General features: G+C 27.5%; 2 protein-coding genes across 3 annotated transcripts; one reads left to right on the top strand and one right to left on the bottom strand.

Annotated features, from left to right (window-relative positions):
* Nucleotides 1–442: 442 nt before the first annotated feature.
* Nucleotides 443–27,052, bottom strand: LOC132932719 (zinc finger protein 888-like). 2 transcript variants are annotated; one of them, XM_060999084.1, is made up of 9 exons: nucleotides 26,487–27,052; nucleotides 24,717–24,789; nucleotides 24,413–24,614; nucleotides 11,141–11,217; nucleotides 2,567–2,751; nucleotides 2,368–2,496; nucleotides 1,011–1,171; nucleotides 812–944; nucleotides 443–714 (listed from the first exon to the last, which is right to left on the bottom strand). In XM_060999084.1, exons 2-9 carry the CDS (start codon nucleotides 24,736–24,738, stop codon nucleotides 610–612), a joined length of 1,014 nt encoding a protein of 337 aa, XP_060855067.1. In that variant the 5' UTR covers nucleotides 24,739–24,789; nucleotides 26,487–27,052; the 3' UTR covers nucleotides 443–609. The 2 variants fall into 2 exon arrangements, with proteins under 2 accessions (XP_060855067.1, XP_060855066.1); XM_060999083.1 differs by lacking the exons at nucleotides 443–714; nucleotides 812–944; nucleotides 1,011–1,171; ... (1 more) ...; nucleotides 2,567–2,751; nucleotides 11,141–11,217 and adding an exon at nucleotides 18,058–22,613.
* LOC132932725 (U-scoloptoxin(05)-Sm1a-like) lies at nucleotides 13,429–14,627 on the top strand. The gene is made up of 3 exons (XM_060999088.1): nucleotides 13,429–13,602; nucleotides 13,691–13,846; nucleotides 13,936–14,627. The coding sequence occupies exons 1-3, from the start codon at nucleotides 13,539–13,541 to the stop codon at nucleotides 14,133–14,135; spliced, it is 420 nt and encodes a 139-aa protein (XP_060855071.1). The 5' UTR covers nucleotides 13,429–13,538; the 3' UTR covers nucleotides 14,136–14,627.
* Nucleotides 27,053–27,641: the final 589 nt, after the last annotated feature.

Below are 27,641 nucleotides of genomic sequence, written 5' to 3' on the forward strand. Positions count from 1 at the left end.
CAAGGCTCCTCATATATTGTTACAATAGCAGTTAAAAAATATTAAAAATACTTAAGCACAACTTTTTTTATGAGCATTTAAAGTTCGATTTTTGAAAAAATTTAATAATTATTTTGTAGTTAAAAATTTATAAAATGTTCAACTTTTATATCTAAGGATTGAAAATTTAAATCAAGGTTCTACATAAATAGGTTATATATAAATAACTTAATTCACAATAGTATCATCAAATATACTTAGTAATATCATAGGCTGACTGACCGTCTTCGCTCAGAAACGTTTTCTTATACAACGATATTACCTATATCATTGAATTCAAATTTAACACCATGCATTACAGTGACCCACTTGTAAGCTACTGTACAGCAGAGTGGCACCCACTTGCCCACCTTTTTTATTATGTTGATAATATGAATTAAGAAAAAATAATAAGCAACAAAAATTCATTTCAGAAATGTATATTTTTTTTGTAGTCAAATATTCCTACAATAAATAAATGGAGCAATAATTATATTCAAAAATATTAGTATAAGCACAATATGTTAATGTTTTTACAGCAATAAATCTGTTGTAAAATATAACAAAGCAATGATGTGGTAGTACAAATCTTTATCTTTTTATCTTCAGTTTGATACTACACTCAGGGCAATACCACTTTCCTTGTGGTCGTTTTGTAATACCAATACATTCATAATGAAACCATTCATGTAGGCACTAGAAAAAGAAATGTGAATTATTTAAAATATTGAACATTTTTAAAAATGACCACTTATAATATTTATTAAATTATTTTTTTTATAATTATGCATACTTTTTTATTATCACAAGCCACCATTGTACCATATTCTACTCCATTACATAAACAGTATCTAAGCTCATTGGGATCATTTGATTCGTCTTCATCCGTTGATATTTCTTTACGAACAACAATTTTTCTTCTAAGTCTACAATTTTTTTTAAAAATATTTCAATATTATAATTATCAAAGCCGTAAATATTACTCTACTTACTTTTTATGTTTTTTTGTTTGGTTACTGCTAGAAATAAATTTTGAATTTTCTTTATTATTGGAAAATGCTTTTGATGAAAACTTCGGTTTGTCTATAACTTGCTCATAATTATTTGCATCAAAAGATGTTTTTAATCTAGCTGACCTCCGTACACATGATGGCTGAAACAAATATATTAAAAATATTTATATTGTAAAGGTATGTTAAGGACAGACAAATTTATTTTTGGAAAATTTTCACATTTCACTTATCATAGTGAGTTGTAATGATATAAAATCAAATTTTAAGAACAACAAATTATAAGAGCTCATATAAGAGTTTGCTGTCCAGAATTTTAATTAACATAATATAATTGTTGTATGAACAATTGTTCATTACAGTTTTGAGACTTAATACTTAACAACCATATTAAAAATCTTAAAAATCACAATACACAATAATTATGACAACTACAGAAGTAAAATATTAGCTCAATATCTTTTATTTATATCGGTTATTAATTTGAAATTCAAATTTAGTGTCATATAGAAATAAACATACAGGAACAACATTGTTTAAAACAATCTAAAAAAATTCAAGACTTTACAATTATTACTAGTACCTAGGTTGTGTGTTCCTTGCAAATTATTCAAAATTTATTAATATTTTACAATTGGGTACATAAAAAAAAAATTATTAAAAGTGTCATGTTATATCACATTTTAAAATACTTCATGTTATCAAACATTTTGAAAATATTATCAAGTATTGGAAATAATAAAATAAATATTTGGTGTATATTTCAAGTATCTACGGTTATTCATTTTTGGATTGCAACAAAATAAGATAATCAAGTAAAATGTATATTATGGTTATTTTTGTAATATTATATTTTTCAATCACTCTGTTTTGTGTTAGAAACAAGCTATATCCATCAGATAACGCTGAACGCTAAAGTTGAATAACGTTAAAATTTTTATAACGTTTAAACACATAAATTGAATAACGTTTGAATTCTTTATAACGTTAAACAGTCATTTTATCATAACGTTTAATACATATATAACATTAAATAGTCATTCGATCATAACGTTTAATATCCATATAACGGTAAACGGTATTATTATTTTTGGTTTAAGCTCTGTTAATACCTACCTCATTGGGACCTAACGTCCTATCTTAATAATTTCTTGGGACGAAACATCTGTAAACTAATATTTTACGGGGACGAAACATCCACGATTCATACCTAATACCTACTAACATTAATTTTATGTTGAAGCATTTTACAAATAAATATAAATTTTAACGGCAAGTTAGATATTTACATACTTATTAAATTAAAAATATATATAATTAAATAATATTTCAGTCTTACTTTTTTTGAGCATAAGTAATCCATAAATACTATAGAATCAGCTTCACTCTGCCTTTTTTCCTTAATTTTGATCATTTTTATATAGCAAATTTCGCATAATATACGCAGTTTTTGATCACTGGGTTCGACCTAAGAAAAATCCAATAAATCAATTTAATTACAATGTTTTTATTATTTTTATTCATATATAAGTATGTACAGTGATATCGAACAGGTCCTTCAAGTATTCCTTTATTGTTTTTCCTCCATAAAGTGGCTTGTATACGTCTATGAAATTGATATTTCTGTTTGCTTCTGGCTGTCTTAGACACACTATGCAAGACTCAAAATTGTCACTGTGCATTTGTCGACTCATGGTGATCAATAGGTTTTGAACAATTCTACCTACAATAAAATAAAAACATTAATACAAATATAAGTTTTGTAATGATTAGCGATGGCATAAAATTATAGCAGTAACAGTGATTTTTATTAGAATATCCCGACATAAGGCTACTCTGGATAATTCATTTAAAGGTTCCAAAATTTAAGACCATTTTGAGACTATGCTTTCGATTCTCTTCTGTTTATTCTGTGCTACTAACATGTTACCATATTTACATGTAAAACAATCTAGCAATTCGCTAGAGCCTGCCATAAGGCTGTTTTGAAACCTACTACCACAAGCGTCGTTTTCTGTTTGATAATATTTATCAGATATTGTGAAAAACCACAAGTGATATTTTAGTGCTTAGACTCGTATATTAAAATATCTTTTATAATTGTATAGTTATATTGCGATTTATGTAAAATATAGTAAGTAAAATACTATAGTGGTCCTACCTGACCTACCTATTAGAAGCCCCACGCACAATAAAAACGCATTTAAATAGGTGTCGGCACCGATGCGGTCGGGACATTTGCGGTCGGCACCTTTTGCGTGCCATTTGCGGTCAATTTATTTCTATCTACCTGACAATAAGATTTGGGTGCTAAATATAATATTTTATATACTATATACTAAATAATTTAAATTTTAAATCAAAACACTGTTAACAAATCGAACTGAAGGTACCAAGGCGTAACAATACTAAATTACCAAACACTGAGTAAATATTGCCGACGAGTGAACGAATGATAATAAAAATGAAATAAAATAAAATATACGTAAACGTTTTCTCCTTATCGATAATGAGATCGAATATCCACGATCAACCAAACGGCTGTATCACAAATTGGTTTATCCAGTATAAATAAATATCACGGCTATCATTGTGATTGACAAAAATATTATTATTATGTGCATTTTAGATTCTGAGCGGAGCGATTAATGTATTGATTTTACAGTTTTACAATGTGTGTTTTTTTTTTAATTTTTTAATTTTTTTTTAATTTAATTTTTATTTTTGTGTTTGTCATTAGATTTAAAAAAAATTAGGGTATGTTCTTTATGTAAGTACAGTGATTGACAAGTATATAATTACCTATATCAATTATAGTAAAAAAGTATTATATTATACCTATTAGCATAAATTAAGTATATAGTATATAAAATATTATATATAGCACCCAAATCTTATAGTCAGGTAGATAGAAATAAATTGACCGCAAATGGCACGCAAAAGGTGCCGACCGCAAATGTCCCGGAACCTTTAAATAGAATCATTTTTAGATTCTTAGCGGAGCGATGAATGTATTGATTTTACAACGACGTGTGTTTATATTAATTAAACATTTTTTTTTTTTTAGTCTGTTTACCTACACGATAATTAGTCGCGTAATGCTTCAAATTTCAACTCCAGTATTTTTTTAAATGGAAAAGTGAATCTATTTGGTGTATTGAGGAGGTCAAAATTTAAAACTCTCAGTAGTTTTGAAAAGCGCCGGAAAAAAATAAAATTTTTCAATTTTTTTAGTTTTTTCTTCTATATATATCAATAAAATCTTATTCGTTAGGTCAAAAAACGGGAATATTTACTTCAAGGGTTTTGATATAATGTTACAATGACAGTTGAAAAATATTAAAATTACATAAATGCGCAATTATTTTTCGTAAATATTTAACAAATCTAAAAACTATAAAAACATAGTTTTTTTTTAGTTATATTGTAATAACGTAGAAATAAGATAAATATAAAAACGACTCCTGTCGATAGTTATATTAAAATAGTAAAATTACGCTATTACCTTCCTCCAGGTGTTCGGAGGGCTCTCGAGATCGTGTATTCGAGAATTAGATCAAATACACCGTACAATATAATTTTATGTAAAAAGCACATATCATGTAATAACTGCAGTCAATATAAAATATTATATTAAATGCCTTACCTGATTCGCAGTTATTTATGGATAATGTTGTAGGAGTTTTAGGTGATAGAAAGTAATACTTCAAATACACAAATTGTATTAAAGAACGCACTGATTATTGCTCGCACAAAGAGTCCAGTTGTCGCTCGTTGAAATCGGTATTGAGATTTTTGAGAGGTTGTTTCTCTGGTGATTGGTGCTCATGCACTGGTTTATGGGATGACACGGATATGCCGACCAGAGAGTGGTAGGCGGTTTTTTCAACGGTTTTTGTATTTCCCCGAATTAGATTTCTCTTCTGCGTCAAAGACCTTTTTGTCGATGACAATAGTTGTATTGAGGATGACCGATTTCTACGGACGACAGTCTGGCTGTTATTTATTATTCTGTAAGATTTTAGTTTATTGATTATAATGGTGTGTGAGCATATCATTACCTACAATATTATATAAAAATTTGGACGAAATTAGATATTTAAACGAAGAAGAACGATTTTAGTGTATATTTTAAAAATATTACTTGTGTGTAGGTACTTGAAACATTTAATGAATATTATCATACCCAAATATGATAATGAACAAATAATAATAATAATTCATCTTAACCGGCGACTATATTAAGGGGCCTCACTACCACGTTTTTTTCTGTCCAAAACTACTGTTTCTAATTCAAACGATACGTGTCGAAAATTAGGAACGAAACGGCGCCTTACATAGGCTATTTAAACTACACACCAGTGTCATGGATGGGTCCAATTTACGTTTTTTTGTTGGTTTTAAGGGGCCTCACTACCACATCTTTTTTTGTTAAAAACTACTGTTTCTAATTCCAACGATACGTGTCGACAATTATCACGATTTTCATTCTGAAATAATATTCGGATTGTCCGTAATATATACAAAGGAAAAATCGAACCACATTTTTAAATTTAGTAATTTAAATTGCAATAAAAATTGTAAAAAATACCAAAAAAATCAGAATTTTCAACTTAAATATTTAATTAACTAAATACAATTTTAAAAATGTGCCTGGATAGGATCCCCTCTTACATGTTGTGGAAAAAAAGAATATTTTGTCACAATGCTTTCGAGGTAATCGTTGCGACGTATTGATGAATTAGAATCGTATGTTTGAGTGAAAAATAAACATTTTTTCATGATCACAATATTAAATACTGATATGTGCATGTACAACTCCGTACCGTTAAAATTATTGACACGCATGGATGCCACACACTAATAATCATTTACGACTAACACATAGATCTCGGGTGGCGACTACGAGATTAGAAATTGCCTAAATGATTCTCCTTAAATCAATGCCATAGCGAGGTCCCTTAATAAAAACAATAAAAATATAACATAAAATATCCTAGGCTGCAGACAAACTGTCTCCGCTCAGAATCGTTTTTCGTATATAATGGTATTATATCATTAAATTCAATTTAACACCATTCATTACAGTGACCTACTTGTAAAATAGCCTACTCTAAGAGCGACACCTACAGTACTTAGGTACCAGCGTTTTATGTTTTTTGAATAATCAAAAATACTATAGAGTAAAAATATCACCCATTACAAAAATAATAGATTAAACTATTTTTGAGGGTATGACTTATTGATTTAAACATTGTTTCAAAACAATTTAAACATTTAAATTTACAAAAATTGTTTTTATTTTAAGTTTTGTAGGTATATAAAGTCAAATAATAATAAAATATAAAATCGATATGTCATACCCTCAAAAATATTATTCTGTATATATATTTCTAATAGATTTTACTCTAAGATTATAGGTACTCAAAAATCATAAAAATAACAATTTTAAGTGAAAGCGTTTTATCCATAGTAGGATAATCCTATCTGGTCTGAGAGAGAAAACAAATATTGCGCTGACATTCTCTTAACTGAAGTTATAAGTATTATTTACGAGCATTTTTGGTTACCTAGTCAATTTGAGATCACGGAACCAATATCTCTTTAAACGTCGAACTGAGTTATAAATTGACTTTATTGTGTTTTTTTTTTTTGATAAAGGAAGACAAACTTATCAGGAATCTTGTATTACAGTTTAAAATCTTGGATTTAAAAAAGAAAATTTTTTATGAATTTTGAACTTAAAGTAATTTGCACATTTTCGTGATTTTTACGTGTTTTGTCAAGATTTGATTTTAAAACCTTATAAAAAAATTGTGACTGGATTTTTATTATTTTTCATCTGTCTTTGAAACAATATATTAGGAGCCTTCTATTAAATTTTCAAGCTTTTTCAGGAGCTTTTCAAAACTATAAGGAATTTTAAATTTTTAGGGTGATACTACTGGGTATCCTCCCTAATATCATAATTCGTGTTAATCACTTTTATTTGTCACTTATAAAAACCTACTCATTGTGCAAAAAAATGTATAGATTGTAGATTTCTTCCAATATAATGAAAAAAAAATGTGACTGGATTTTTAATATTTTTAAAATGTCATTGTAACAATATATTAAGAGCCTTGTATTAAATTTTCAAGCTTTTTTACCCAACAAATAAAATTGTTTTGATACTAAAAAAATTGAAAACTGAAAATGTCCATAAATAGAGTTCAAAAGAAATCAAAATATTTTCAACATTTTATCGTCTATAAAAAATGCGAATATAAACAAGAAATGAAAATGTCATGTATCTACGGTACTTTAATTTAAAGTTTCACCAAACACCAAAATCGACTTTGTCGAAAACCGATTTTAAGTAAAAATTCCCGGTTTTCCTCATTTTATTTTGTTTTTTCGGCACTTTTGAAAATGACTGGGAATTTTATGTTTTGACCTCCACAATGCACCAACTAGATTAACTTTCCCATTGAACAAGATACTGAAGTAGAAAATCGTAGCATTATTTCGACTCCTTCGACTAGTTTAATATGATAATATGACTTTAAAAATAACTAATAAAAGATAATCAATTAACTGAAGGAAACTGTTTCTAGGGATTTATTTTCCCATAGCTGGGGCTTTCTTTTTAATACTAAATTAATATTACATATTAAAAAAATATAGAGCCTAATATTTAAGAAGGTTTACTATATCGCATTTATATTTTATTAATATTTGACATAGTTTTTGACTTTCAAAATAATATAAATTGTTTTGTATTGTAATATTTAGATGAATCTGTAAGTCAACGCATTCCCTCAAAAATATAATTCACTATGTTTTTTTATTGGGAAAATATACTCAGATTACTCAAAAACATAAAATTACACATATTGTTGCTGATCATAGAATTTAAAAAACCAAAGGTACAAAATAAACTGGCAATGTTGCTGAAAACTACAGTTTATTCAAGGGAGAAGTCTTAGTATTTTTTAAAGTTACAGAAGCAACTTCAAAATTAGTAAAGGTACTAGATTGTTGAACTTAATCGGTAGTGATGAGCTATATATGAATATATATAATGAATATATAGAAAATTTATTTATTCAATGATGAATATATAGAACCTTTAATGTTGATTCCAAGGAAGAAATGGTTGAAATTATTTTCAAAAATTAGAAGAGAACTGTAAACACCTTCCATATACTTGTACCATTATACTATAAAGGAATGAAATAATAGAACAGAATAGATTTTTTATGAGAAAACAAAAAAATTAATGAGCCATTTGATAAATTCTACTTTAATTTAATAAATCTGATTAAAAGCTGTGATTTTGGGAAGGCAGAAGACAAGTTATTACAAAACACAAATTGTTCTCGGTATCAGCGATAAATATCTTCAATCAAAATTATTTGATGAAGATTGAGTTTAGACAAAGTGATGTGTCATTGTCAGGCTACGAAGCAGGCAGAAATCAATAGAAAAATACTAATACAAGAAAATGAAACTAATATTGAATTAATTGAGAAGAAAAGACAAAACAAACATAACAAATAAAATTCAACAAGGTGGTCAAAAGAGAAGCAGCAACAACAAAATCAGAAGGTGATCAAATAAGATTGTGAAGAAAATTTTAGGGAAAATAGTAATGTATCAACATATAAAAATAAATATAACTGTTATAACTTATAAGTGTGGTAAAACACACAGCATTAATGAGTGTCCAGCATATAATAAAAATGTTAGTATATTATGTGGATACAAAAATCATTTTGCCTTAATGTGTAAGGATAAAATAAAGAATGAGAATAAACAAATAAATACAGTGGAGGAAAATAATAAAGTATGTGTATATTTATGTCTGGAGAAAATTTAAGTAGGTGAAACAAGTAACACTTGGACAGATTAAGTAAAAATGTATGGTTTGAATGTTATGCCTGTAGAATTGTATAAAATATTTAATTAAATAAATAAGATATCAGTGAAGTTAATAGGTATTAAAACATTTAGAGGTTTTGCAATGAAATCACAAGGTAAAAACTGTAGAGATAGAGAACATGAAATATATAGAAAATATTCTGTTTGAAGTAGTTGAATACAAATGAATGTCAATAATTGGGGTTTAAAAATTGCAAAATCTATAAGTATAAAGTTAGAAAATAAAAAAATAAAAATGTATTAAAGAAAATATTAATATAGATACCTATTTAGTGGTATTGGAAAATTCCCAGATAAAATCAAAATTAAAGTTAAAGAGGATAGTATCCCTGAGTTGAAAAACCTTAAGATTGTGTCTGGATCCAAGAGCATTAAATAAATGCATAATTAGAGAAATGGTACAAATTACAATAATTGAGGAAATGAGGTGTAAATTAACAAAATAAAAAATACTGTGTGACCTAAAAGATGAATTTTATCAGTGTGAACTGGACAGCGATTCAAAAATATATTACCTATGCATTCAGTACACCATTTATTTTATATCAGTTTAAAATACTACCCTTTGGGGGTTAGCTAATGCTCCAAAAGTATTCCAACAATTGACATCAATGTACTTTGGGAATGTTGAGAATGTTTGTGTATACTTCGACGACATATTTGTGAGTGGGGAAACACAAAAAGAACATGAGGAGACATTAGATAAGTTAGTAAAATAGGCTAGAAAATGAGATATTAAATTAGATAATTTTACTATACAGTGTGGTGCATCTGAAAGTCTTTCAAAACAATCTACCTGTTTATTTTGCTTCAAGGTATGTATGACATAGAATAAATGTATTCACAAGTGGAAAAATACATTTTGGGAATGATATTTGCATATTATAAGATGTTCCATAAATTAATATTTGTGTAAAATGTAGTTAAAATATTTACAGATCATAAACCATTAAGATCTGTAATTAAAAAAGTTAAATACATAAAATACAAAATAATAAATTGAGACAAATGAGACTTAAATTAATAATTTATAATACTTAACACACAATATTATTTTAGAAAATATATGTACATAGCAGATTTACTTAGTAGAAATTATATTCAAAGGGCTGAATTGACTGATGAAAATATAGTAGTTCATATTGAAAATAATTTTATAAAAAATAATTATGATGTAATAAACTGGGAACAACTTAATGTAAATTTCCATAATAATAACTCGGTACTTTTTAATCCAATGAGAAGAAATTGAAAAAATTTACAAATAAAATCAAAGACCATACATTATACCAATTATAAAAAAAAATATTTTGAATTAAATTCTCTAATGATTATCTTCAATTCATCCTCGTCATCAGACACTTACCCATCATGTTTCAAAAAATGCATAATAGTACCTATTTGTTATATACACGGACTTGTCTACAGACCTAGTGCCGGCCTGGCGCAATAGTAACTTGACTATTAACCACCGATCATTGTGCTATGTGAAAGTTGATTTAAAATGGTCCTCAACATTAGCTCCTCAATTGTGCACTGAGTGGCCTTAGACATGAAGAAAGACAATGCAGAATGACTGTGATTCATGCAATTTGATGTTGTTATAGAATATAGGTTTTGATATATTTACCAATTTTTTCAGCGACTATATCCATCCCAATTTTGTATTGTTCAGAGCAGAACAAACTGACAATTCATGTTTTTCACCACAGAATTTTGGAAGTTTATATCATCGTTTATAGTCACAATAAGTTTATTGTCACTAGACGAAAGACAGTTATATAATCGTTATGTATGCTAGGAGCAATTTTCTCCAGATTATTTTTTAAATTATAAAAACAACAAATTGAAATCAAATGGAATTCCTAATAAATACAATTCAGACAAAAGCCCATCTACACCTTCAGGTACACAATTTTTATTATTTTATTTTTAATTAAATAAAAAAAAAATAGGCAAAATACAATATGCGTGATATATTATATGAAACCACTTTTTAAGCCGTGTCATTGATTTTATAATAATATACTGTATCTGTATATATTCTGTATAAAATCAATGGCCGTATTCATTTCTATTCAAAATGAGATACTGGATCACTAAAAGAAAAAAATCTAGCTTTGACTTTGTTCTACAAAATAAATCCCCAACAGCCTACAATTTTTTAAGGGTACAAAATATTAACTTACCAGCTCCATTGACCATCCGTTGTTGGATCGGACAGTCAACATTTTTATCCGGCTTAAGTGGCACATTTTTAGTCTCACTAAGAAAAAATTCAAACATAAAACAATTAAAAGATTTGAAGATTTTGGACATTATGGTCGGACAAATAAAAGTGCAAATTGCAAAATGATGTTTATGGCTCGAGGATTGTATTCACCGTGGAAATTTCCAGTCACGTACTTTTTGGCTCATTCAGGAGTAAAACATAAATTATTGAAAGATTTAATAATTGATGTCTTGAGTGAATTATTTAAAAATAGATTTGACCAAGGCACAAACAATCAGAGTACATTAAAGTCGTTAGGCGTAGATGAAAACAACCATCATTTCGTTATGGAAAATAATAAAATATTTTTAATTTTTATGTTCCGCACTTGATAAAAAGTTTAAGAAATAATTTAATAGGTTGTAGTTTTGAAAAGGATATATGACAATTGTACCTTTTAGTAGATATTGCAGCAACATATGAAATAGATAAATAAAATATAAAAAGTAAAGCTCTCTTAAAAATCACTGAAGCTCATATCAACCCAAGTTCGTCTCAGAAAATGAGAGTAAAATTAGCCGTGCAGTTATTTAGCCACACTATGGCGTCTACTATTCGTACTTGCATTGAAACAAACAAATTAAAAAGACAGCAAAAAACACAGCTGATTTTGTAGATTTTATTACCTAATAAATTGTTTGACTGCTTGAATAGCAGAACGTTGTATAGTTGAAATCCATACAATTGCGGATTATCTGATTCCAGTATTGTAAAACCAATTAAACCATTTTTAAATAAAGCTGTAAAATATTTTATTCAATATTTTAATCAATGGTATAAAAGACACACAGTGTGTCTACTATAGTATACTATATTTATTATATACTTGTTGACTAATTTTATTATAATTTAAATATATATTTGACAAAAAATATTGATCCCCCCCCCCCCCCAAGCAAATAACTAAAGCCGCCCCTGGACACACACATAATTGCGTTATGGGTTACTCCTGTCCCAAAACACGCACAACAAAAATTTCTTTGCGTGGTTCACACTACACCGTGGCGTATGAAATAATCACAGTTACCAAACGATACCGCACAGTTGAATATTATATTCAACTTTTGACCGTGTGGTTACATTAATTATGTGCGGAAAAGTGATATTTAAAAAGACATTTTATTATGTTCTCATCAGGGATAATATTCTTATTATTGGTATTGCATTTTGGTATAAATATAAAAACACATAACGACACGTCACGGAGTAGTGTGAACCCGGCTTTAAGCCAGTTGAGGCGAAGAACCAGGACGATTTGCGCACATGCGTAGTTCTTATGTGCGCCGTCACATTACTTCCCACCCAGCAGAAACGTACCGTAAACAACCGTGGCGAAGGGGCCATGGAACAAATATTTTGTTGAACAAAAGTCCTCAAAAGTGTGACAACTGACAACAACATTGGAACAAAAGGTAGCGAACCGCCGCGAGGCGAGGGCTTGAGCCCGTAAAGCATTTGAAGTGGTTAGTTAGCCGGAGAGAGAGGGAGCTATGTGATACGTCCATGTCATCAATTTGTCAATGGGCATAAAATATTAGAACAGCCGGTGTCCGTTACGACATTTGGTCTGGTGTTCGGGCGCCGTTATGAGGACGAAGCACCCGCATGTGTGTCTTCGTCTTACAAATGTACAACATAGAAAAAACTGTTTTGCGCGGAAAGAACCGAGAACGTCACAGTCATAAGTCATAGGTAACTAAGAAACGAAATATTTACTACATAAAAAGGAGAACTTTGGGTGTGCAATATAGTTTTTTTTTTTTCGTTATCGGAACTTCAAAAAACGTAATTAAAGTTTAAAAAACTAATAATGATGGATTTTGAAACAATAAGAACTTTTTTCGTATAGGTGGTATCAAAAAAATAAAAACAATATTGCACAGTCAATGTTTTCCTTTATATGTGGTGAAAATATTTCGTTTCTTAGTTATGACTGTAGCCTTCTCGGTTCTTTCCCCACGCCAAAACGTTTTTGCTATGCCGTACGTGTGTAAGACGGACACAACATAATATACGGGTGTGACGTCCTCTTATATTGAATATAGTCGATATTACCTATCGGTGTAGTCGGTAGTGGAGCAGTTTGCGGATAACTATTCGATATATGAAGTCAGTTGAGGTAAACAACCAGAGGGCGCTGTTCGCGGTGCTTATGTGCGTCGTCACAAGACGTAAACGGTTTTTGAGGTTATTTATTGTTTTCTTTTGTTTCTCAATTTTTATGGGCATTTGGTACCCATTTTGTTTTTTGACATTTGAAAATTGTTTACGTTGTGTTCAACTTATACTTTCGTATTTGGTTTTATTTAAAAAAAATGGTTAATGCAAATAATTTGTTTGTATTACTTCTTATAGCATTTATTTGCACCATAAGATCTGGTAAATATTACACTAAATATTTTAACGTTTGTTAGATTTATGCTGGGTTCTTAAACACAATATGAAAATTTTTTATTATGTTGTCTAGCTGGAAGTATATCATGTTACCAATGCAACAGTACCGACATCAAATATCAATTTCAATGTACAGAGACTATGGACAATATAGGCGACCTACGCCCCACACCCTGTACAAATCTTTACAATGCTGCTTATTGTGTGACACATATAGGCTTCCACAACGGTATCTATGATCTTATTAAAATTTTTGTAAAAAAATATTATTTATCAAAAGTATTATTTGATAATTTATTTTAATTTTTGTTTTTATAGGAGGACATGGAGTTAGACGTTACTGTTCATCTCATAATTTAGGAAATTATTGCAACTATTTTAAACCCCCAGGTGATGAAAAAGATTATGAAACATGTATTTATACTTGTGCTGCTAGTGGCTGTAATGGTCCAGGTGAACTAAAATTAGTTAAATATATAAAAAGTCTTCCTATTTATCGGTGGTTTAAAAATCTATAATTTTAGACATTATTACATTCACATTACAAAAATAATCTTGATTGGATATATAAGTAGGTTACTTATAGTACATTTTAACTATTATAATTTTTATTCATTATTTTATAATATATATAATATATATATATATATATTAGATCATAGGTACACTAACTCTAATGCAGCGGTTCTCAAACTGTTGGTCGTCAGTCAATATTTGGTGGGTTGTGAGAAGTTTTTTGAGTTATACAGATTCTAAGAAATGTATTCACTATAATTTATAAATTAATAGTTATTTTAGTATAGTAATATAGTAAAATATAAAAAGAAAATAATCATTTGTATTGACATAGGTGTATTGTATGTATTATATTATATGTATTTATATTTACATATTTATATGTATTTAATAGGTTACCCATGTGAAAAAAAATATGCTTTTTTACTTTAAGTGTAGGTTATTCTATTAAAATATGTATTATTCACGATATGTATTGAAGGGTGGGCGTTCACTTTATGAAAGAACAATTTCATCAAGGAAATGTTAACAGTATTATATAATATTTTTTATAAAATTACAAATTATACACAAATTCACTAATACATTTATTTTATATTCATTTTTATTTTTTAGGAATCTCAAATCATATTAATAGTTATAATAAATTTTTGAATTATTATAAAACATATTATGTTTAATAGTTTATAATAATAGCATTACTAGCATACTAGTATTTATAATCAATGATAATAGTTATTTTATTTAATGTGTTCAAATTAAAATAAGGATGGATACATTATTCAGTTCATTAGAAATAACAGTTTTTATATGCATATTGTAATTAATTATAATGTAACACAACCAATCCATCCAATTGTTTGACTGAACCAAATTAAGTTTATACAACATTTTTAATTAACCATGTATTTTTTATACTGTTTGTCATTAAATTAAATTATATGATTTTTTTATCTATCTTTTACGATCTTCTGAAATTTTTAAGTCCAAAAAATAGTATCCAAGATTATAAATCTTTGACTATCCTCATGGATAAGCTATCTTTTGAATTGAAATATATTATTAGACCTCCAGTGTAACGTGAATCTGATGATTGGGTATCTTGGTGTCTAGTTGAAGTACAACTATGTACTTTTTAATTTAAAACATGTTTTAAACAAATAATATGATTTAAAATGTAATTTCAACAATAATTATGTAAAGATGTAATCTCGGGATATGTTTTGATTTGTATAGCGTCGGCATGGCCATGGGTGCGGGGCCCTGCCGTTTTTTTTTAGGGTCTCATACATTTTTTTATTTGTTTGATGTGTTCTTAGTCTATATAGGTAATATGGACTCTAGAGTATGTAATTTTTAGACGCAATTTTTCTTTGAAGGGCCCAGATGCTTACCCATAGTTTAGTGTGAGCAGGCTATAATAGAACAAGTGTCAAATAACAAGTAGGAGGAGGTTTTTTAGGATTAATTATTCAAATGTAGCTGAAATCTAACTAAAATGTTCTTAAAAACAATGGGCTCAAATAGGCCACAAGGGCGCCACTGGCCAACTGTTGGATTCAGCAATCATGCAAATATTGCATACTTCTGAGAGTTTACTAAATTATATTATGCCTTATAACTTATGAATTTTGTCTTAAAATTAAAATTCTATAGAAATATAATTTTGGTTTTTGTAATTTAATTTTTGTGTACCTGATTAATAATAATTATTTACTATTTAGTATTATGTAGTTTCAAATTTTTCAATAGTTTCATAGTTGAATATTAAACAAACGAATCATTATTCCCCTCGTCAGGCTTCGCGTCAATATCATACAGAGTGATTTTTTAAACATCCTCACACTATTATTATGCTATTATCACTATTATTATTATTATTATTATTATTATTATTATTATTATTATTATTATTATAAATATTATATTCAAATTTTTTGGAATTTTTAAATACACTTGAAGATTTTCGAATACTTGAGATTTTTGTACCATTTAAGGATTATCCTTAGCATAAACATTTTAATAATAGAGCAACTACTTATTAGAATTTTTATTACTATTTAGATATATCATCATTTTCAAGAAAATCACCTGCTAAATAATTTGCAGTAAAAAAAGGAATTATCATTTGAAAAATAGAAGTTTTATAGCCACAGAACACTCCTTAAGTAGTAAAAAAAAGAAATTTTAAAATATGAAATTTTAAATATATAAAATATTATTAAATAGGTATACTTAAAAATTCTAAAAATTAGAATTTGAATAAATGTTTTTTTAAAGGAAAAAATGGTAGTGAAATGTTAAATAAAGTTTTTTGGGGCCTTTGTATTTCATTTTGATTTATGGGGCCCCTTACAAAACTGATCCATGGGCCTTTGGTGTGCCAGGCCGACACTGGATTTGTAGTAATAAAATGAAGTAAAATTTGTAATAATAATATTTTTTAAAAAATTCAAATGTATAACTTGTTTTATAACATTTAAGATCAATAACACTTAAATACAAAATAATTGTTACGTGCATATTGGTTATTATTGCATGTATTAACTAGGTACTTACTTTACTCTTACTAAGTGTAGGTATACTAATTTCCCAAATATTCAGATAAACAATTCCATGTCAAAACAGACCAGGCTTTTAAATGTCCATTATATGGAATTAAATACAAAACAATAATAAAACTCTTATGATTTTATGAATCAAATTAATGGGAAATTAACACTTGTTGATGGCTATGGGCCCTTCAAACCGGCAGTGCACCGTCCGCATCTATGTTTTTTACGGCCCTGTAGGCACTTATATGTAAAACAAATATATATGATTTTCAAATGTATAGTTCTAATAATTAAATAAAGTACCTACGTTAAAGTATCTCGTACTTTATTTTTATTGTATAAGTATAAACCTTTACCTGTAACAAACCTATACTTACATGAATTGTAGGTCATCTTTTATATTCATATGTACCAGGTATCATAGGTACCTTGTACCTAGAGGCACACATTTATTATAGACGAGTATACCCAATATTTTATTGTGCAGTTATTTGTCGTAAGCACGTTCTTTAAAGGATATGTCGTTAATTTGATTATCAATAGTAACTTAACTAACAAGTATTTGCACAGTTGCCTTTTTTATATATGCGTGTTTGTTAAATATTACACTAACATTTTTACAATCATGGGTAAAAACTACAAAAAAGAAGTTGGGTATGGGAATATATTAAACGAAAAAAAGATAAAGCATTTTGCGAGTTATGAGACGAAGATGAAAATAATGAATATTCTTGTGTTGGTGGAACAACTGGGTGGAAACTGTGGTGGAACAACTGGGTGGAACAACAATTTAATAAGACATTTAAAAATTATGCATAAAGTTAATCAGCCAGAGACATCAACATCCAAGAGGTATGCACAATAAATGTACATTTATGCCTATTATTTGCTGTAAATTTACTTTTTTTTTTAATTATCTCAAAAACAATTTAAAAAAAAAATTTAGATATAGATATTATTAGCACTGATTATATTATTTATTATATTAAAGATATTAGTTAGATATTCATAAAATAAATTATTTTTATGTCTAAGATTTGAACATTTACTATCAGTTCCCTCGTATGTAGAACCAAATGATGTAAGAAATTCATTAGCACAATTATTTTTTATTGATATTTTAAGTAAAAATTTGCACGAAACTAGATATTTAAATAAAAAAATAACAATTTAGTTATTTTGTTGTAATTCAAAAATATTTTTTGTAGGGATTTGAAACTTACACAGTTATACATATATATTATTATTTTAATTATATATACAATGCTATTTTTAAATCATTTTGATTAACCTATTTAGTATTTACACCGTTCAACGGTAAAATTGTATAAATAGGTACCTATTAATATAAAAGTTATTAACAATAATAAATTAAATAAAAATGTACTATTTTCATAATTTTTGGAAAAAATTATATCAAGATATCATAATATACTAATAGTAAAATATTTTACTAATGTCAATATACATCTATCTAATACTATAAAATATCTTTGGCTAACTAATATGATAAAATATAGGTACTTATTGCTTAATATATTACTGGCTGATATTCTGTCTATGATCAAAATCGTTTTTTGTATACAATAATATATAATTGTTGAGTTCAAATTGAATTCACTTGATAACTACTGTACAGCAGAGCGTTACCCACTTGGCCACCATTTTTTATTTTATTGTACTTAATTTGTTTTATGTATTTTATTACTTAGTCAACCAACACGTATCTGTTGGTTAATTTCATCAAATAATCTCAAAGTAATTGACCTTTAAAGACACAGATTCATTAACAAAACCGCTAATCGTCAACTTCGAGTACCAATCACAGCTTTACACAACCAAGTCAAGATAATGTAATACCAAGAAAGCGTCGTTTGGCACATGATAGTGATACTGATCGTAAATGTAACCCTGAAAGAACAGAGTCAATTCATAGAGTATTGGCCAAACTTATTTCTATGAACCAATTACCACTATCATTTTGTTCAAGCTCTGGATTCCGTAAATGTATGGCCATCATAGAGCAAAAAGATAATCAAAGAGAAAGCACTAAAAAAAAACTATATTTTATTAAGTCAACTGCTGAAGAAAAAATACAGAACAATTTAAAAGCTGGTCAAAGTGTTGCATGCACATTGCATGCAAATCCAACAGATTGTTGGACTTCATTGGCCCAACATTCTTATATAACTATAACTGCACATGCTTTAAATAATGATTGGTCTCCGACGTAATTTACTTTAACAATCCGAAAAATGGAAGAATGTCATACAGCTTTAAACATAGCAGAAAAATTAAAAATGTATTCTCCCAGTGGGAAATTAAAAATAGGTTTTACAAATGTTGTTACAGATAATATAAAAAATTGAATAAATGCTGTCCAATTATATAATGGAGTATAAAAATGTGGAGGAATCCAAAATGTATGTAACCTATTAGTTTATTATCATACCATTTGATCGTTAACACTACCTGTAATACTATTAAAATGAAAATAAAAAATTCAAAAACCTCAGAAGCACAATACAATGTAAACTAATATTGCAATATCAAACAATGCATAAAAACATTTTTGAGAAGAGCTAAACAACTTAACATGTATTAGATTCTTGGGAGTAACATAATTAACACTAATAATGTGTAACTAAAAATTGATAGTAAGCTCAAAGAATGTTAAAACATTCATATATTTAATTAAAACTTACATAATGAAATTATAAATACTTGTTATACAATACTTTTCTGGTAGGTAAATTTTATTTAATATTATAAAATAAACAAATGAAAATTACTTAATAAATAAATTAAACCTAATCAGTTAAATACACAGTGTAATAAAAATTTGAATAAATTACTTGGTTGGCAATATACGAAATATACAACACAAGTTGTAGTTAATGAAAATGAAAAATGAAAACTTAAATTTAATTAATAAAAAATATACCTTAGATATTGTATCTAATATATGATATACATATTTAAATACATCCAATGACTTAACTTTATTGTATAAGTAATTATAAAAATATTTGGCTAAAAGTTAAATTTGATTTTAAATTATAAAATAAACAAATGAAAATTACTTAATAAATAAATTAAACCTAATCAGTTAAATACACAGTGTAATAAAAATTTGAATAAATTACTTGGTTGGCAGTATACGAAATATACAACACAAGTTATAGTTAATGAAAATGAAAAATGAAAACTTAAATGTAATTTATAAAAAATATACCTTAAATATTGTATCTAATATATGATAATACATATTTAAATACATCCAATGACTGTACAGTAAAACTTAACTTTATTGTATAATTGATTATAACAATATTTGGCTAAAAGTTAAATTTGATTTTAAATTATAAAATAAACAAATGAAAATTACTTGATTATTAAATTAAACCTAATCAATTAAATACATAATGTTATAAGAATTTGAATAAATTACTTGGTTGACAAAATATGAATATGCAACACAAGTTAAGGTTAATGAAAACAATTCTTAAAACTTAAATTTATTAATAAAAATTATACTTTAATTATTGTGTCGAATATATGAAATGCATATTTAAATACATACAATGAATGTACAGTAAAAACTTAACTTCATGTAGAAGTAGTTATGACAATAAAAATAGTTAAGAATTTTTAGGATAAAACAAAGTACAAAAGCATGAATTTGAAATTCAAGTAATTCACAAGTATTTTAATGTTATTTTTCCATATTATTATACTAACATTAAAATAACTTCAGATGTTATAATATTGTCATTTATAATGGCTTAAAATTCTATTTATGAACATGTATAATATGAATATGGGACATAACATGCCAAATCTTTCTTGTGATGTTAAGTTTGATTTAAGCCTGAAATCATTGTCACACTTTTCACATTTGAATGAAGTAAATCATGTGTAATCTTAAATATTTTTCTGTTTTTAAGGTTTTCAAACAAATTTCACACTGAGCAAAATTATAGTTAATTATTTTTAGAAAAGTATTTTGTCTCATAATTCTCGACGTGTTAATTTTTATTAGATAGCACTGTGGTTTTCCCAAATGTGATTACCTAGAGCAAGGTTTGTTTCATACTGCTGACCACAGGCATTACACTTATACATATTTAAAGTATGTATCTTTGCATGATTTTGTAATGTAATATTGTCAGCAAACTTCATATTACATATTTTGCAAATGTATTTCATAATATTTTTTTTATTTACTGATATAATTTGCCCGCCGGTTCTTTGATATGTAGAGTTTGTTCCTTCATGATGTTTAAAAAATTGTTTGTGTACACTTCTTAAATGTACTTCGTAAGAAAATTTATTTTTTAATGTAATTCCACAAACATTACAGTTCACAGGTTTATAAGTTTGTTTGTGAATCATGGATATGTGGCGAATTAAATTATATTCACTACAGTATATTTTACCACATAACTCACATTTAACACCATTAATGTGATTACTTCTATTTCGTTTTTTAACCGCTGGTTTTTGTTGAATTTTGTCCATTAACTTGTCTTTTTGTGAACCGATATTATCATAAGTATTCAAGTACGTTTTATCTAAAACAGTTTTATTTGATGTAAACTCTGGAAGGTAACTTTTACAATGGCGACGACATTCCTTGCTCATTGACATATGATTTTTCCACTGAGATATTGAGTTACATTCTTTTTTGCAATGTCGACATTTTATTTTATCTTTATGACTTATAGATTCAATCTTTAGTTTAGAATGTGACTTTCGGTGAACATTCAATTGGAACGGAGTAGAGAATTTTTTCTCACACACATCACAGGGATGTTCTACATGAATACGCATGTGATTAGTTAGGGCACCAAGATGTGCAAAATGTTTGTTGCAAAATACGCAAAATGTTGATTTCTTCTTATTGCTTTTATTGACATGGTTGATCAGATTGTTATTTTTGTTATTTACCGGAACTGATAATTTGTTTTCGTATTCATTAGTCAACTCTATGTTTTCAGACAGAATGATTGATTCATTACAATCAATTGATGTAAGTTGTTTTTGTGTGTTTGCATTTATATTATGCTTCATCATCATATGATTTGCAAAATAACACCGCTTTGTAAATTTCCTATTACATAAATTACAGAAATTCGTTTTTTTAGTTGACGATGATTTGGTTTCTTTTTTTTGGTTTCTTGACATTGTCGCAGAATCAGTGTTGCTTGTTGTCTTGCATTTTATATCATTTAAGTTTGTAACAACTTGAGGTTCCATGTTTCTAGAATTATTAGGGTCAAATGTATTAGATTCAGTTTCGAAAAGATTAAACTGAACTGTTGACACATTTAAATCTATTTGCTGTTGATGATAGGTCATATGGGCTGTCCAAAGAACTACAGAGTTAAATGTTTTATCGCACACAATACATTCATGCATATTACACTCCCTGTGATCACTCATGTGTAATGCAAATGAATGTATATCTGTAGATGGAGGATTTTTACAAATTCTGCATGTAAATATAAGCTTATTTTGTGATGTCTGACCATAATCATCAGTGCACAATCCATTTTCAATATTAGGCGATTTTCTAATACAGAAATAAGGTGTGTCTCTAACTATAGATGCAATACTATCTCTTCTTTCATGGTATTTTTTGTGTTCAATAAACTTAGAGCAATCAATAAAAAGTCCGCAAAATTTGCATTTATACATGGAATCGTGATGTTTTTGAATGTGTCTGTTCAAACCAAATTTTAACTTAAACAGTTTTCCACAAAATTTACATTTATTAGTTTTACAATGTACTTGTCTTTTGTGTTCGGCCAAGTGGTTTTTTAAAAGATAATTTAAAACAAAACTTTTTCCACAAATATTACAACGAAATAATTTATCATTTGTATTTCCATGATTTAAGTAAATATTATTATCTGCGACATCCTGTGAGAAAATAAATGATTTGTCAATAAAATGATTAATTAATGTTAATGTATTCTTGTTGTATGCTATCTACCACTCATAACACACAGTGTTGAATGCGATTTACCACCAAATGTACATCTATACTCTATTCCAAATATGTTAGGTTCTCATATGTGCAATCCCGTTGGCTGGTGTCAGATTATCTTAAAAATGCTAGCAAAGATACTTTTTATTGTTCTATTGTAGTTGTTAACAGTGGTGTATAAAGCGTGGTAATCGGTCGAAAAGTATGTTTTGAAAAAAGTTGAATTAACTAGTAGAAAGTATTTTTTAGATATTTTAGACTATTGGACAACCAGTCCGAGCACATTTATATTGTCAGACAGAAAGTCCAAAAATACAAAATATTCTATTAAATTTTCATTTATTTATATATATAATTTTCATTTATAATTATATGAATAACTAGCTGATCCTGTGCATTTCATTGCCCATTAAAAATACTAATCCTATATGATTCAAAATTTGTGTTCAATTCTTCATTTAATACCCGCATAATGCTCGTAAATTCCCGTAGATTTACCACATCTTAATCTCCATTAAAAATTTTTAACACAGTCATAACAGTGGTTAGTAGTCACTCTCATTTTGATGGTTATGACCAGGGTTGGGATGTTATAGCATTTGCATAATTCTTATGAGATGCTTAAATATTATCAACTAAATTATTACGATAATTTTGTATTAGGTATTTGGTTCTAATTTTTGTTATTTGCTGATTTTGATGAGTTTTTTGTCGATTTCTACTGTGGTTATTAATCGCCGGTTACCAACGAACAAGCGTTGAATGCGTTGTATAGTCAATTCATTTGGATTCTGATCAGAGTGACTAAATTATTTCAAATCTTAAGTAACTACCTATAATAATTAGTAAGTGATTATAAAATTATTAATTAATAAATTAAAAACTTTTTTTTTTGCATATTTTGTTGTTTTTATTGCATATTTTTAGCGCATATTTATGCAAATTTTAAGTGCTATAAAATTCCAACCCTGGTTATGACTTGTGAGTTATGACTAAATATAAAATATAAGTATAAAACGATATTCAATTATAAAAACTATTTTATTTTTTTTAACCAGTATCAATCAAATTATAAACAAAAATATATTATTATTATTATTTAAAAATTCTCAAATTTGCAACATTAAAAATGTAGGGCTATTTTTTGAAATAAAATATAGCCTATAGATCCTTGGGTTAGTAAGAACTTATCTTATTTTAAATACTATTATTATTATTGTAGAGTGATTGATGTTTGTATTGACTATTGTTTTAAATTAATAATATAATTTGTAAACTGTAGGTAAGTATAAGGATTAATTATGAATATTTTGCTCATTGCTCACTGTGATACAAAATACGCTATGCTAAATCTAATAGCAATCATGGTGTTATTATCCAGAATTGATTAGGCGACCAAGTAATAAGGTGCGCCCCCTAGTCAGTTATAAATAATAACACTATGATCACTAGCAGATTTAGCGTAGCATATTTTGTATCGCAGTGAGCAATTTATAGTATTTATAATCAATGGTATAAGGAATAATAATCGTTCATCGTTCAATTGTATACTTTTTTAAATAAAATATTTTTGTTACTGTCACATATTAATCAGAATAGCCAATAGAATTATCAAGTTAAATGTTATAAAATATTTAATCTGACTTGTGAAAAATAATAACGTAGGTACAATACTAGGTGATTTCAAGCGATAAACCTACAACAAGAATTTATTATTTAAAAATGATATTACCTGACATTCCAAGGGTAACTCCATATTACTTTGGTTGTCAACATATTTGGTAATTTCGATTCTACTTTCCCACATACAATCATCCAATATATCAGTTTCAAGCTTAATAACTTTCTCGATATTTTCAGATACCAAAGAAACATGATTATCTTCAACTGTATACCATGCAGGATTTTCAATAGTGTTTTCAACATATAATTCACTATAAAATTAAAAATTTAACTAGTTAATAATATTTTATAAAATGTAATTATTAAATTAAAAATGAAAAAAAATAATATGAAGATTTCATTTGTGCAAATACCTGGTAACAGCATTAGCATCATCAGTGACTTCAACTTGTATGAATTCTTTCATTGAAGCCATTTAAAAATATTCTAAAGATCAAAATATTTATTAATTCAAAGTACACATTAAATCTAATTATCTAAATCTTATTTGAACTCGTAATTTATTAATCATATCTATTTAATAGTAATTTTTTTTTATGTAATATACAACTGGAAAATGTATAATAATATTTGTTTACAGTTAAAACTGACTGCTATCCTATAGGTAGTTTGATTTAAAGTTCACTAGCCTAATAAGGAAGAACCCGAAAACTGGGAAATAATTCTGGAAATATTTGACGAGGAGGACACAAATTATTGTGAATTTGGTGAAGTCTAGACAATAGTACATCTACTGATTTGCAATAATTTTTCAACTATATATGCAACATAGCATGAATAGTATCTGAGAATGACAGATTCAGTCTTTTATAAAGATAGCAGACTACTGAAGCCACAATATTTAAAAAAGGTACTGATTATACATCAACTTTATTATTCATTATTTGACTTCTGAACTGTCTGATAAAATGTTTTATTTATATATGTATATCATGCTATTTAAATTGATCTGACAACCCTTTTGAAGGAAATAAAAATACCAAGTGGTTGAAAATAACGGGCTAAAAATTAATATTTAGTGTAGCAAAAATTATTACTACCTACTTGATGATAATTAAAATTTATCTGATTTAGTAATCTTTTAAATTTTAAAATTATTTTACTGGAAAGCGAACTGTGCATACAATGCAACATAATACATTATACAATATAATGAGGAGTGTATTCTCATCCCTGCGTATAAGTTGACCGAAGTTTCTTAACTTGAAAAAAGTATACTTACATGGTTTTGATGTAGTTTAGTTATTATAATTTTATGTTAGGTATAAATTAAAATATTAGTTGTTAATTAATACTGGCATGCTGTTATATTAGGTAATGGCTTATGAAATTGTATTTTATTTGGCCTTACAGTGATACATATCTTGAATTAAGTTAGGTATGTACAACAATGTTCATAAAATATTGACTATGGAATAATAATTAAAATTTATAAAATATAAACGTTAAAAAAATAAATTAAATGGGAAAATATTTAATATAATTTCAGTTATAAAAACAGAGAAATTATTTTGAAGACAAAAGACATAAATATTAGAGTTGGTAGACATAATAGTAAAGCAACAAAAATGTCTACCAAACTTATCTTTCACAGAATTTAAACAGATAGTTTAATAATGGTTTAACATATTGCACAGTCTCAATACAAACTGTTATATTATTATGTATACAATTTTTACATATGAGAAGTTACAGTGTACCTACTTGTTTAATTTTGTTTCTTAAAATTCAATTAACACTAATGTATAATACAATATATAATAATAATATTATAATCATAATGGTATCGGGTAATTTTTAAATGGACCAAATGTTTTAGTTTCTATATATTATAATGTACTGTAATATGTTAATTATACAAATGAAAAGCAGGATAAATCAAAACTCAAGAAATGATTGGAAAATGTTTGCACATAATTAATAAAAGTAACAGAAGGTACCTTTCAACTGACACTATAATATGATGTTAGCAACAAAAATTACTTATAAATTATTTGACTTCCGGCCCGAGACAAAAAAACTCAAGAAAACTACCCATAATAAAACTAAATAAGTTCAAATAAGAAAAAACTTAATAATGTAACCAAGAATGGTTATGACTTATGATAGTAAAGTCAACTTACTATTTTCTCATTTGGTAATGGGTGACAAGCCGATCGTGACCACGCACACAGCAAAACTGTTTGTCAAGCCGCGCACCAGAAACTCAATGCATCACACACAACCTTGTGTCAGTTTCACATGCTGAAATATCAAAAGCCTCAGGGCAATGTGCGTTGACTAAATACAATATCAAGGAAACTGAAGCCTGGATTCAGTACAGTGGCGTGATCAGTAGACCGAAGTTTTGGACGTTTCGGTATTAAGTGTTCGTGCGGGCAAGTTGTGTTCGAAACCGATGTCTGATCGCAGAATAACCTATTGTGGTTTGATTATACAGAAGTTCCGAAATAAATTCAAACCGTAAACCGTTGTGGTTGTCTCAGCGCTCGGAATTATAGCAAACAGATATTAAAACACCATTACCGAAATGAACGTTCATCGTAGCGTAAACTTTAAACTTCTAAAAAATAGTATAATAATATTATATACCGATATATCGCATCGACGAGGAATCGCGGACGCCAGACGGGTAAACTTCGTTTATTATATCATGCCAATAACCATATTATTGTGCAGTAGTGCTCCGTCGTTGTTTGTTAACTGTTATCAGTTAGAACACTATGCCAAACTCTGCTTCTGATAACGTCCCGAAATGAGTCGCACGATTAAACTGCCACAGGCTGCGCTACGTACGCTAGGGTTGCTACTTTAACCCGCGTAATATAAGGATTATTCATGTTTTTTGCGTTTTTTGGAAAATATGTTATGCATTAATTTGTATCATGACCCTCTTAAGATTTTATAGCTATAATATTTTGTTTTAGTCGTCAAGAGTTAGCCATGAGAGGTCATGACGATAGTGGGCCTATTTTTAACTGTGAAAAAGATAACAATGACTGACATTTTCGAGTCATTTTAGGTACCTACTTTACCTACCTTAAAAAAAAATATATTAGGTAGTATTTTTGAGATAATATTTATTATTACAACATATTATAATATTTAACAACAATGCGCTTTGATCTTGAATTTTGGTAGAAGATCCATTTTACGTACAAAACGTATAAATTACCTATACGGCTATAATAACATTAAAAGATAAAAGTTAAACATTCAAATGAATTAATTAATTAATATACCTAATTTTTTGTTTAAGGTTCATAAGTTATAATTCG

Source organism: Metopolophium dirhodum, chromosome 1 (genome assembly GCF_019925205.1).
Source record: "Metopolophium dirhodum isolate CAU chromosome 1, ASM1992520v1, whole genome shotgun sequence".
Taxonomy (NCBI): domain Eukaryota; kingdom Metazoa; phylum Arthropoda; class Insecta; order Hemiptera; family Aphididae; genus Metopolophium; species Metopolophium dirhodum.